At 42.9% G+C, this 14826-nt stretch overlaps 1 protein-coding gene across 5 annotated transcripts in view; it reads right to left on the bottom strand.

Annotated features, from left to right (window-relative positions):
• FRY (FRY microtubule binding protein) overlaps positions 1-14826 on the bottom strand; it is a 364922-nt gene that overhangs the window by 179051 nt on the left and 171045 nt on the right. For all 5 annotated transcript variants that reach the window (XM_080941189.1, XM_080941185.1, XM_080941186.1 and 2 more), the window contains one exon: positions 5132-5331. In XM_080941189.1, coding sequence (XP_080797315.1) covers positions 5132-5251 — 120 coding nt within the window. In that variant the 5' untranslated portion in view covers positions 5252-5331. The remainder of the gene's footprint in view (positions 1-5131; positions 5332-14826) is intronic.

Here is a 14826-nt window from a genome sequence, read left to right as displayed (position 1 = left end):
CGGGAATTAGACACTGACACTCATCCAACAAATGGGGAAAAGAGGAGGCAAGACATTGCCCAAGTCCACACACCTAAAGCTAGAAACAAGAGTCAAATCAAAATCAGTTTGTCCCAAATAACTTTATATCAATTCATACCATTTGTAACTTTATATCCATTCGATCCATAGAGCTGAAACTGATGAAGCTCTTGAGTTTGGGAAAGCTGAAGAGACTTGTTTTTAAAAGAAGTTTATTGAGAAATTAATAGCCTGTCACTACAGTGCAAATGCTACATAAATAGAGACTTGCACATAGTGAGAGATTACCTACCCATTGAACAGGGTCTAGGCAATGACTATATCAATGAATAGTGAGGCATCCTCAGATGCCTGAAGGCAAGAGACTAAGAATCAATATCTTGTTGTTCAGTGTATAGGAGAACACTCATTTATGAAGAAAGACGGGCTGAGAAAGGGTTCTGATTACCAATGTAGACATGAGCAAGATGGCCTTTGAAATACATGGGTTGGTTCCTACAAAGGTATTCCGTCTTAACTACTCTTGTTGATATTTTAGTCACTCATCTCTTGGCACACTCATTCATTCATGAAATGTTTACTGGGGTTGGAGAGGTGGCCCAGTGGTTAAGAGCACTTGCTGCTCTTACAGAGGACCTGGGTTCAGTTCTCAGTACCCACATAGTGGTTCATAGCCATCCATAACTCTGGTTCCAGGGGTTGGAGATGCTTGAGTAAGCACAAGGACCTTACAGAGGCTTCCTTCTGGCCTCTGTGGGAACCACACACATGTGTGTGGCACACAAGCATGCTTGCAGTAAAATAGTCATACACATAAAAATAAATAAATCTTTAAGAGAAAACATTTCTATTTTTTGTAAAACATTTAAAACTGGGGGTGTGGGAAGAGTGAGAGGAGGGCAGAGAGAAAAATGTATAAACCACAAGGAAACATAGGCATTGTCTCTTAGTAAGTTCCTGCTGCTTTTTCAATGGAAAATTCAGCACTTACAGAAACAAAAGCCCCATAAAACAACATCCACTCTTAAAGATAATATTTTACATTTCAAATGTAAATATAGATAGTATCTAATAAAAAAGTAAAAAATATAAATTATATATATGTATATATGCAGTTATAAAATAAAAACTATAATATTCTCTATTCTATTCCACTAAGATGGTAGGTCTAATAAAGTATATGCATGGTGTGTGTGTGTGTGTGTGTGTGTGTGTGTGAGTATGTGTTTGTGTGTGTGTGTGTGTTGGAGGGAGAGAGAGAAAGAGAGCATGAGAGTGTGTGTGAGAGAGGGGGGGGAAGGAGGGAGGGAGGGAAGGAGGGAAAGGGCACATTCATATGTGTCCACAGGGACACAGTTTTACAGACACATCAGCAAGAAAAATAAAGGGAAGCTTTTTGTTGAGGAAGTGTGAGTTGGGTCTCAGTGATGGGGAGGAAGAGAAGCTGAGAATTACATGAGGTGAAATATGTGTCATTGCATGGTGGCCAGCAAGAGAAAGGTTTATACAGGTGCATGGAACAAGTGAGATAGAGTGTGGCAAAATCAAGAGATAGAAGGATGTGAAATGAGTGTTTCAAACAAGATGAAAGGGACCAAGATACACCTTCGAAGATTTATCAGACAGAATCGGAGGAGAGAGAAAGACTGCCCGTCACCCTCTCCCATGTCTACCTTGAGGACACGCTGCCCCAATCTAGGCACTCCTGCTTGTACATGCATGCAGACATTAACTCTGACTTCCATCAGCCTAGGGACCAAAACAAATATTCCACAAATGTCAAAGGCAGAAAACTGACAAAGAGGACCACAAAATCCCCATGCAACATTTGGAAATGCTGAGTGGAGCATACGGATTTCTAAAACTCAGAGCTGAGCTCAGGAGACACACAAAGGGCCAGGGATGAGATAGCAATGTGGCTGCCTGTGGGAGGGCTCTTTGTCTCAAAATCCTGGCAGCATTTCTGCTGTCTACAGGAAGAAAACAAAGGAAGCCTTGAGCCCCCAGTGGTGGAACATTGGAAAGACAAGATCTTATAAAACTCACCTCAAAAACAATGAGGACAATCCATTGTTGGCAAAAGTTACCAGGCATAAGAAACACAAACATGGACCTTTGAAAGTTGGTATCACAGCATAGTTATCACATAGTTATTAACAGGAGAACAGAAAACATTCTCTTAAGGTGACTGAAAGCAAAAATAAACCTGGGACAGTAAGGAACAAAATACAGCAAATCTCCAGAAACCTTTAAGTACATCTTAAAAGAGAAATAAAGAGAACTTCTAGGAATTAAAAATGTAATTGCTGAAATTAATATTCTGCTTGGGAGGATTAAGCAACACATCAGATAAAGCCCAAATACTCTTGAACACCAGTGAACTAAAATGTAGGTCTAAGGAAATTACTCAGAAAGCATTCGAGATGAAGTGTTAACAATGGGAGAAGAACAGGTAAAAGATACGTGATATAATATATGAAGACACTAAAAATATGTGTACAAGAAGCTGGGCAGTGGTAGCGCTCACCTTTACTCCCAGTGCTTGAGAGGCAGATGCAGATGGATATCTGAATTTGAAGCCAGTCTGGTCTACAGAGTGAGTTCCAGAACACTCAGGGATACACAGAGAAACCTCATCTCAAAATAATTAACTAACTAACTAACTAATTAATTAATTAATGCTGGGGATGGGTAAAAAAAATAAAAGGTGATATTCAGATAACAAATGCTCAAGTATTTTCTAGACTTGGTGAATGAATGAATGAATGAATGACATAAGTCTGAATTAAAAAACTTAAGAGCCTCAAACACAAAAATAAAAATAAATCCACATGCAAATGCAGAGTAATAAAAGCACAGAGCTCCAAAGGTAAAAAGAAAACCACAAAAGCAAACAGAGAAAAAGTAAATCATCTAAAACGAAATAAAACCAGCCTTTTCAACAAGAACCACAGAGGCAACTGAGTGAAACAGAGCTCCAAAGATCTAATTTGAAGGTCTAAAGGACAAATGCGGTCCACCCAGAATTCTATACCTAGCTGAACTATCACTGAGATTGAGTAGGGACACTGAGTTGAGAAACAGTGAGCCCTTCCTTTGACTTTTATGCTATATGATACAAATATAACATAGATAACCTCACTTAGCTTGCTTAGCACACAGAAAGACAAAACAAATATAACAATGAACAAGAACAGAGGCAATTAAACGTCCCCATGAAGCACTAGAAAATAGAATAAAATTATTGACTTTTCCATCAATATTAATGACTCTGACTTGAGCATCTTTTGGGTACAAATAGAAATACTGCTGAACAATTGAAAGATGTTTATAAAGATATTGATGAGGGAGAAAACTGAAATCTGATGTCTGTAGGACATCTTTAGTGTCCATCCTTTTTCCTCCACTGAGAATAGCTCTTTGGGTACTTAAAAGTCATATATAGAATTTTACACTTTAATGTGTGATGGTGCAGGCTCTATTGCTCACCATCTATTGAACCATTACAGTAACAGCAGCTCTCCCTTGGGTGTCATCGGAATTATGTTTTCCTCCTTCCTGATTCTCTTTCTACAAGGTTCTCTTCTCTCCCTGAGCCTTTGGATAAGATTATATCCCAGGCCTTTCATCCATCAATTTATACTTGAAATAGAAATAACACCAAATTGACTAAATTGAGCTGGGTGTGATGGTGCCTGCCCATATCACCAGTGCTTGAGGAGAGATGGAGGCTTGAGAGATGGAGGCAGGTTTGCTACAAACTGAGTCTGAGACCCTGTCTCAAAACAACAACAAAACCCAAAGAAAATGTCAAAGAAAAAAAATCAATGTCAACTGCTAAACAATCTTTCTTCAGATTTTAGAACTAAAATCCCCAATGAATTTTAGAACATGAAAAATCTTTCCTTAGTCTTTGGCTCTACACATCAATGAACAGAAGCATATATGTTTCTGTGAGGGTTAGCCTGAAAAATAATAATTTGGGGGAAAAAGCCACCAAGGAATAGTTCCCAGGAGGTCATATTCTAACTACAGAAGAAAGTAAAAACAAAAGGCATGCCCCAGAAGAACCTGCTCAGTGTGTAGCCATATTACCCATGGTGCTTTGCTTTCCATGTCACTAGCTCTTGGCTCTCCTGAGTTCCTCCAGATGTAGCTTTGAGGATTCCAGCCCCTTTATCACCTAAAGATGTTTGCTTTTGAACAAATGAGTCATTCCTACCAACTCTCTTCTGGGCTTGAGAGAAGCAGCCTGGGTCTCAGTCTCATAAAAGAATGTCACAGAGAGAGTTTCATATTTAACAATAAGACCCTCAAATAGAGGGTCACAGTACCCCAGCAATGAAATGAATATATATCTATATATATCTATGTCCACTTATAGCTATCTTTCATCTCTCTATCCATTCACCTATCTATCTATCTATCTATCTATCTATCTATCTATCTATCTACCCATCTACCTACCCACCCACCCACCCATCCATCCATCCATCCATCTATCCATCCACCCACCCACCCACCCACCCATCCATCCATCCATCCATCCATCCATCTATCTACCTATCTAAATATATACAGTATGTACATGCCTTATAGCTATATTTGAAAGCAGGTTGAACAAGTAAGTATCAATCCTCCATGCCAACTTCAGTTCCTGTCTCTGTGTTCCTGCTTTTAAGTCCTGCTCTGATTCTACCAATGATGGGACTGTGAGCTATAAGATGAAATAAATCCTTGTCTTCTCAACTTGCCTTTGATTACAGTGTCTATCACAATGGGAAACCAAACCAAGATAACAGTGTTTGCATATCATTTATGTATATCCTCCTGAGTAATTTAAAATCATCTCTAGGTGGCTTACAACATCTACTACAGTGTAAATGCTAAGAGATAGTTGCTACGATACCGTATTTTTCAGGGTATACTGTATATGTCCTATACAGTATATGCATTATATCCCCCAAAGCCACCTACCCCACCCCCACTCTCCATGTTTTGATCTGAGCTTGCTTGGGTCAACAGACCAGAGACCCATGGATCTAGACTACCAGACATGTTTGGAACAAAGATGGATTTATGCAGAGGTCCTTTCATGGTCTGTACTCACCAAAGGCTCTGCCATGATGATCCGAATCTTACGCTCTGCCTGAGTGGTGAAGTTCACAAATAAACTCTTGAGGACATACTCTCCTGGCTTGCTGTCTGGGTCCACATTGATCGGCAACATGGCCGGTGGTCCTTTCTCCCTGTGCGTGCCTGAAGCAGGCGGAACTGGAGGCTTGATGTAACCGTTGCCAACTGGAGAAGCTGAAAAACAGAGTGGACTTTAATGGGTGAAAACAAGTCATCAATATTCAGACGGTGTATATTAGTAAATTATAAATGTGAGACTGACTCATAAAAAGGTCACGCTTCAAATCACAGCCTACTCAGATTCTTTAGAAATGGTGTTAGAATCTAAAACATTGTGATTTTACGTTATTACAATCAAATACACCATCCTGAAAGTCTTCTTTACCACATGGATATAGCAGATAAATTGTATAGCATTTAAGATGTTTGGGACTTCTTTTAAAATAATCTAGGCAAGTAGATTAAGAAGAGTCTGAAAAGCAATCTCTTGTCTAGGCTTTTAATGGAAGGCTCCCTGTTTTCTGTTTCAAGGCTGAAAAAAATTCACGGCTCATTTCTTCCACAAATCTCTGAGAGACAATTTTCAAAAAACTCAGCTGGCTGCTGCTCTCAAACAGATGCACTGCTAGAAAGAAAAGGTCTCAGCAGCTCATGCTTGTACTCCTAGCTCTGGGAGGATGAAGCAGGAGAATCTCTGTGAGTTCAAGGCCAGCCTGGGTAACATAGGCGAGATCAAGAGCAGCTTGGTATTCAGTAAGAGCAGGGGAAGGAGGTCCTGCCTGCCTTTTTATGCCCCTTTCTGCTTATACTCACCTGAGAAGCTTCTATTTGCAGAATGTGGTGGTTTGAAGATGCTTGGCCCAAGGGAAGTGGCACTATTAGGCATGGCCTTGTTGGAGGAAGTGTGTTACTGTGGAGGTAGGGTTTGTGGGCTCCTAGTCCTCAAGCTCTCCCTAGTATGGAAGAGACTCTCTTCCTAGCTGCCTGAAGAAGAGAGTCTTTCCTGGTTGCCTTCAGACCAACATGTAGAGCTCTTAACTCTTCCAACACCATGTTGCCTGGACGCTGCCTTGCTTCCCACCATGATGATAATGGACTAACTCTTTTATAAGAGTTGCCTTGGTCATGGTGTCTCTTCACAGTAATGAAACCCTAACTAAGACACAGTGGATGGTAGTTAACTTAGAGACCCGTAACTGGACAAGACGCAGAGAACAAGAGACTACAGAATGCTCAGCAACAGACAATACCAGCCTCCCCACCAAGGCTCAGGGACCAGAGTGTAAGAGCCAGAGGCAGTGCATAACTACAAGAAAACAGTGTTTTATGGAGGCAGCAGGCCATTTGCACATAAGATTCACAGTGGTTCTAACAGCACGCACGCACGCACATACAAGCAAGCCCAGCACCAGACCAAACCCCAGCACAGTATGGAGGCTACTGGGAGAGAAAAGATCCTGTTTTCCTTGAAGAGCACAGCCTCTGGCAAGTCAGCCACGCTCCAGTGGAGACTACACATCAACAAATATCTTGGGAAGCACAAATTGGTCTTGAAAGGTTTTGTTTTGGAGGGGGAAATACAGAGTTGAGTGGATAGGAAGAGATGGAAGAGTGAATATATTCAGAACACATTGTGAGACCCTTAAAGTTCTCAAAGGAACAATATCAAAAGGGGGAGAGAGGTCCTATTGACAACATCCAAGGTATGGATTGAATTTTGGTCCTTATCATCACTAGGCCAAGCTACAGTGCCTGTTTTGAGTTTACAAAATGTACAAAGTCATATTTATGTACTGATTCCCAGCAGGGGTAGCCATCAACACTCTTGGGATGGGGGGTCGTGGTCTCCACACAGAACACAATTTAATGGAAACATGTTTTAATCGGATAGTTACTGAAATTAATTTTATTTATGAATGCAAATGCTTTATCTGTTTTTAATTGGATTTTGCCATGTAGAATTCTGAGTACAGAATATTTGAGTGTGGTAGTATAAGCCTATAGATACTGGGTAGGCTGAGGCAGGAGGCTCAATTGAGCCTAGAGTTCAAGACCAGCCAGGGCAACAAGTTAAGCACATAATTTTTTTTTCTTTTTTTTTAAAAGAATCTCACTCTACAGTCCAGACTGTCCTCAAACTTGGAGCCAGTCCTCTTGCCTTAGCCTCTCAAATGTTGGGAATACAGCAATCTGTCACCATGACTGTCTACAAGAACTGTGATTTTTTTTCTAAGAGGAAAAAAAAATTCTAGCATCCACCAGCCGAATACCAATCAGGTGTCAATTATCCTGAGAGAAAACTAAGATCAGGTGAGCTTAGAATGGAGACGGCAGGAACAAAGACAGTGGGACAAGGGTTAAAATATGGCCTATAAAGAGAATGTGTGGTTTTGGGTGATCAGGTACAAGCATTAAGAAAAAGAGTGACAGGAGGGGAGAAAGTCCATCTTATCGAGAGAGCTAATTCTACAAGCAAACAGTCCAAGTCAGCTGATGGAGGTCACTGTTGTTCACGCCTGCCTGGCCTCCGCTCGTGGATGTCTTGCGGAACTAGGGCACTGCCCCAGCTCAGAGGGACATCGTATCGGTACAATCTTCCTACTGTATCAAGGTCACTGGGCTTCAGAACCAGAGAACTGAATGTCAGCCTAAGACCTTCCTTTGGAAACAGTGCTTTATTATCCCGGTGTCTCACTGGGCTGACTGCATTTCTAGAGGCCAGCGCTAACCGTAATGACATAAGATCCTGAGATCACAAGATCCTGAGACTAAACTCATCATGATAGTGAGGAGCCGTTCAGGACAGTGACCCTTGGCACACCTCTGGCAAAGTCACAAATAGCTGAGCTCCAGGCACCGGAATACCTGTCGTACAAACTCTCCATTTATCAGCCCCAATCCACGGCTGTCTTTAAAAAGAGAATCCACCTGTGCATCCAAACTGATGTCTTTGTATGTGGAGTCTGCACAGGTATCAAGCCAACTACCCCAGAGTCAAAGCAGAGAGTAAAGGGGAAGCTGTCTCTGGTTCAGCTGTGACTCTGGGTCCACACAGTCCCCTTGAGAGATGGTGGCACAGATCAGAGGTGAGGGCCTTTGAGCCGAATCCACTCCCTGGTTTCAGAAAGGCTTCTTGATCTCACCATCATCAATTTCCAACAAGTACTAGTCTCTGTCGATATTCTCAGAATGAAGCCCCACAAGGCAGCCTCTAGTGAAACCACTCCCCACCGGGGAACTACATATTTGAGAATCAGGAAATTTGCACAGCTTGGTCATCAAAATTGATGCCAGCCCCTACCTAGTATAAACCCAGTGGAATTCGGATATAATCCCAACACTTAAGAAGGGGAAGCAGCCTGAGGCTGGCCCAGGCTATAGAACATTCTATCTTAGACAACAACAAAGAAACAAACCCAAAAAACCCCCAAGAATAACAACATAAAGACCTTTCTTTATCTACTCATACCACAGATAAAGTCGTCAGCCCTTCCTTCCCCTGGGCATTTGCTTGGTTTTAATCCACACATCACTAATTTCATTTGTCCAAAAAGAAAGAAGAAAAGCAAAAGGAAAAGTCTGTTGTTGAGTTTCTAACTTCAGTACAATCTTCTCTTTTGCCTTGGCCTCTTTTTGGCTTTTTGAGACACCATGTGCAGTCCAAGAGAGCCTCAAGTCCTTCCCGTAGCTGAGGTCTTCCTGCCTACTTTACCAACACTCTTGGGCCCAATGCAAGCAGTCCTCGACAGTCAAGAGTAACTCAGCTACAGTTATAGTGATGCTGGGAAGAAGGGACAGGCAGCCTCGAAGTTCTCCAATGCTACCCCCAGAAGCTGAGAGCACAGTGGAATAGCAAATGGCTCAGTTCTTGGTTGGATTTTTTCCATAAGTATATTCTGTTTCTTACTGGACACAAACACTTACTCTTTACTCACTTCCAGACAGTAAGTGCTCAATGGGCACCTAGGTTTCAGGCTCTGGTCTAGGTACTAGGAACACGTTAGTGACGAGGGCCCGTGTTTCTCCCTTGTGGTACTGCCTACTTTGTGACAAAGCAGATTCATCACACACAGAGACACACAGATAAACAAACATAGAGACACACAAGCATACACAAACATACGTACAGATATACAAACATGCACACCGATATACAAACATACACACCGATACACAGATATACACACAACCACACAGCTACACAGACCCACAGACACATAAACATATACATAAAGTCAGACACACACAGGTACACAGAGGCACAAACACACAGATACACAGACACACAGACACACAGACACACACACACACACACACACACACACACACACACACTCACTCTGTCAGATGACAGTGAGTTCAAAATGGAAAGAAAAACTGAGGTAAAGCCCCTGAGGCCAGAAGCCTCTTTCTAGGCTTGACAAGAGGCAGCTTGAGATGCTGGGGACTCAGGCTGAGACAGGGATGGAAGCCAGGCATGTTTGTATGTGTCTAAGAAAGTCCAGACACACATGGCCATCAGGATCTGCTTGTAAAAATCATTTCTGTGCATGGCCCTGTATCTGTGCACCCATTTCAGGGGAAACAGGGGCTGTAGCAGCCAGTGACAGATAGAAGTCAAATGTCCAAGTACACGGTGCCTCTTCCCTGATTCACAAAGTACATGCCTCCGAAAAGAGGGCCAGTATCCCGCTTTTCTGTCCAGTTGCAAGGATGGGCAGAACATGTGGCCAGCTTATCAAAGAACTGGCTGCTGGTTACAAATGCTCCCCTTAGAAGCAATACTGAGGATTTGAAATAAACGGCCATCCTCAGTATCTCTACCACAACAGGTAACAAGCAAGCAACCCTCTGAAGTAGGTGCAGTTCTTAGACAGAACGTCTTTCTGTCAACTGCCGGCACCTTGTCCACTTTCAGAGGCCACAGACTGTTCTTCAGAACTAAGAAGCCCTTCTGTTCCAAGTCTCATTGTTCCCCAAGGCTCACTTTGTTTACCAGCACTGCAGGAACACTATGCGCAGATGCAGCCCCTGGAGAATGTGCCACACTATGTGAGGGCAATAATGAATGGTCCACTATTGTCTTTCTGAGGGAGCTTAGGAAAGGTACTAACTACAACTTTTCAAAAGGCGCAGAAGCCCTGGGAGTCAGGTACAACAAACCTGGGTAAGAAGGAAAAAAAAAAAAAACTAAACACAACAAGAATGAGTTACCTTGTTCTGAGGAACGATGTTAAGAAATTCAGTGTTGGGAATAATAAATTTAAAAAATCAGTTCATTTGAGCATCAGCAGAAGGATGCTTAATAAAATGTCAGGACATCAGCCAGAGAGATGGCTTAGGAACTGGGAGCACTGGTAGCTCCTGCAGAGGACCCAGGTTTGGTTCCAACACTAACAGAATCAACACATTCCTCTATTCTGACTTTTCCAGTCATTTTAAAATCGTTCCTGCATGCTTAGGGGTCCACAAGAGACTTCTTGGATAAAAGGAACTCTTAATCCTTACTATGATCCTAGAAGGCAACAGTCTCCTTTGTGCAGATAAGATCAGAAAGGTTCAGAGAGGGCAGTGGACTCTGTTAAGGTCACAGAGCAGAGCCCTCGGGAGCTACGTGCACGTTCTAGAAGCTTCTACATCACTTAGTGTTTTATTTTCTTATGTGCTTAAGACAATTTTTATTCTTGTGTAGTAAGAACATTTAATATAACTTTCGCTTTCTCCTCTTTTCAAAAACATTTTTTATGTTTATTTTTAAGTATATTATGTGTGTGCAGGTGCATGGGAGGTCAGGAGAGGACATCGGATCCCTTAAAACTGAAGTTACAGACAGATGGGAGCTGGGACGTAGGGACTGGGAACTGGAGCCTGGTCTTCTGCAAGAGCAGCCAGTGCTCTTAGCATCTGGGGCATCGCTCCAGCTCCTACAGCTGCCTTCTCTGGTCTTCAGTCTCAGTCTCTATTGTAACAGTATCTGTTACTTATATGATTAACAAACAGGATTCTCACCTTGTCTTTTAAAATTAACCAGCATTTATCAGACCAAACCCTAAAACTGGAGATAGTCAGTTGCGTTCTCAGCTCTACCCATGGCTTGTAAAAGTTGGGTCCAAAAAAAAGTCCAAAGTTGGGTGTGTTGGTGCATGGTTATGACTCTAGCACTTGGGAGACGGAGGAAGGAGGATCCCAAGCCTACTACTAGTCTTTCTCCTCCTCCTCCTCCTACTATACCACACACACAGAGAGAGAGACAGACAGACAGACAAACACACACACACATACACACCTAGCTTAAACAGATGTGTTAAAATATAGATTTTAATTAGTAACTATATACTTCCACCTGCTGACCATCACATTAGTACATATTTTTAACCCCCAAGCAGCAGTGTGTTGGGGGAACCTCCAGTCTGGCTCAATCTAATCCAGAATCCATGCTGACATCCCAGAGGATCCAGGGCTCATCCTATTCACAGCGTATGATTAAGCATGCCTACAGATGCCATAACAGAGCAACCATTCCTGCATTAGGGCATAAGAGGTGGCTCTGGTAAAAACCCAACCCCAGACCAGCAGGACCCTGCATAACTTCAGTCACATCTGCTGCTTATGCTGAAGGTAGATAAGGCAAGTTTGAGGGATTTGGAGGATCATCTCTTACTGACTTTTGTTGTAAGGCCGTTTCTAGACAGCTCCAGATGTCTTCCAGCCACGGAGAAAGCTTTGCCAGGCTGCATGGCCTCTCCAGCCAATATGCACTGAGAACTAGGCATGGAGGATCTAGAGGTTATCGGAAGTCTGACCAATGGCACACCTCAGAATGTGCCAGCAGGCAGTACACTCCTGAGACACACTGAGGACACACAGCAGCTGTCTGCTCCCTTCCATCTGTGTCCTTACAAACCCATTCCTGCCTTTGGTTTCTCGGAGAACAAGGGAGAAAGGCAGGGCGTTCAATCCAGAAAAGTCAGCACCAAGTCTCTGCCTTGTCTTTTCTCTGCTGTCCCTCCAGTATCTTATCCGAGGAAATGGACCACAACACCTCCATGGCTTCTCTTTTTGCTGTCTGTCACCCACTAAGATGCAATTACACCAACTTCCCCTTGGTTTTCAAAGTAGGCACTGTCATCAGAGCCTGAAAGAATGTCTGCCAAGACCTGGCAGCAAAGGAAGATGAGGTTACAGTGACATTTCAAGGTCCCTTCTAGCATAAGGAGATCAAATAACCTGCGAGAGGCAGGATAATCCTGATTTTCAACTTCCCTCTTCTTTCCAAGAGATCTGACAAAAGGCTCTTTCAGGTGTCCTTTCCCAATTTGTTCTCCACCCCCCCATCCACCACCAAGTAGGTCTCATATAGTCCAGGCTAGCCTCATAGCCCTGGCTGGCCTTGAGTTCCTGACTCTTGTCTGAACTTCAAGTGATTGGGTTACAGGTGTCTGCCACTATGCCTGGCTTTACCTGGGCCAGACTGTGCTGGACAGGCTGGGGTGGAGAGGTGGCTCAGCAGTAAACAGACAGTTGTTCTAGAAGACTGGGGCTCAATTCCCAGCAAACATGCAGCAACTCACAACCATCTGTAACTCCAGTTTAGGGGGATCAAATGCCGCCTGCCTGGTATCCATGGGTACTACACACACATGGTACATATACATACATGCAGTCAAAGCACACACACACACACACACACACAAACACACACACACACACACACACACACACACACACACACACACACACACACTAAAGAGAAGTCAATTTTTAAAACTTCCATAAAAAAACTTAGTAATTAACACTCACCTTCTCTTAACCTAACACGAGCTAATGAAGATCTATGCCCTATCCATTTTACAGAGGAGAGCCTTGCCAATACCCAGCCTTCCCAGGTACTCCTCCAATCCCCTAAAGTGTCTACAGCCACGGGAGGAAGTCTGCTATTCTTGGCTGTGACCTCAAGACTCACTTTAACATTTAACACTTAAAAAATACATACACTATGTTGAATGCCTATGTCTCACAAACCCTGTGCTGGCATAGTGTCTGTTCTGGGCTACCAGAAGGCAGACGGTACGAACAGTGGGTGTCCAGCCCAGGTCAGAGGGGACAGGGAGGTTCTGACACCAATGGATATGAAAGGCCCCTCAGGCTGAGGGGCTAGCATTAAGGCGTGTGTGTGGGATCTGTTGAGCATCTTCTCTCACTGGATCTCTTCATCATCTTCCCACTCCACATCCCTTCACACACTCAGGCTCTGCCATCACCCGGTGGCCGGAGAGTCCTTAACGCAGGAATGTCTTGCCTTATTTGTTTATACGTTTGCTCTGTCTCTTTCAACACAGGGCTTCTCTGTATAGCTTAGCTGTCCTAGAACCCACTCTGTAAACCAGGCTGACCTCTAACTCAAGAGATTCACCTGCCTCTGTCCCCCGAGTGCTAGGATAGCAGACACCCCGCCATCTTGTTTTTATTGTAAGTACTTGGCAATGTCCCTGGCACCATCAACCGAAAATTTGTGGTCATTTTATATTTGCCGATGGGATGTCATCCAGTGTCGCAACAAAGAATCTGAGTAGATGAGACCGTCAGAGTGTACTGATCAATTTAAACTCTTAAATTAGATACATAAAATGGGGGCTTTACAGTTTTCCCACTAGAGTTGGGTCTCGCTTGCCAAGCCAATGGATGTAGACTTGACTTATAGGGTGAATGGGAGGGACCAAGAGCAAATGTTGATGGGATGCTGCACAAACTATGTAGGACGGTGCACAAAGGAGCTATCTAGAGCAACAACACACACGAAAAGATGATATAATACATACATGAAGGAAAAGATGAGGATGGGAACCAGGCAGGCACATACTGGAGTCTGCATGTTAGACTGAAATCCTGCCATGTGGACTAAGCTTCATACAGAGAACATACAAGTTATTTTCCTGGTACAATGCCATAGTGATGGAGGGGTTTAAGAAGTGTATTTAGATTACTGTCTCACAGCACTTTCTTAGCATTCTCTACCTTGGCAGGATGCTGGTTAGGATTGTGGTACCCAAACGTTGACAACTGTTGGCCGTGTGAACTGGGGCGGATGCTGGAGTCTTTGGTTAGGGTCATTCTATATGTGTTTGCCAGTCTCTCTAAGCCAATGATGCAAGAAACGCAGGCGGGTCACAGGACACTCAAGATTTGTAACCAAATGGATGTGGATTTGGTCTAAATCCTGCTTCAACCAAACTAGCTTTTGGAAAATACACTCTTTAATGGTTAAAAAAAAAAGTATGAATATGAAACATGTTAGGTTGACAGCAAAGCACTGTGGGTAACCTTGCCCGATATAATCATTATGGGTAGCTAAGAAAGTATCTGTGTTTCCTAGAATGGATACCTAGAGTGAGGGCTTTAGTGAAATGATGCTTACACTTGATTCAAAATACTTTGCTAACGAAAAACAAGGCCCTAAATAAACCTAAAGGACTAAATCTTATAATTCTCAGATGTGAATATGACAACAGACAGTATATTATACAATCATCTCTCCTTTTATATTTGTTCGAACATCTCATAATAAGATGATCTACAAAAAGAACAAAGAACAAAAATGAAACAAACAAACCACAGGAACAGGGGGACATCAGGTGATACCAGCATTCAACAGGCTGAGGCAGGAGGACT

The sequence above is a fragment of the Micromys minutus genome (genome assembly GCF_963924665.1).
Source record: "Micromys minutus genome assembly, chromosome: 29".
NCBI lineage: Eukaryota > Metazoa > Chordata > Mammalia > Rodentia > Muridae > Micromys > Micromys minutus.
Note: the sequence above shows the minus strand (reverse complement) of the source record. Positions and strands in the feature narration are given on the sequence as shown.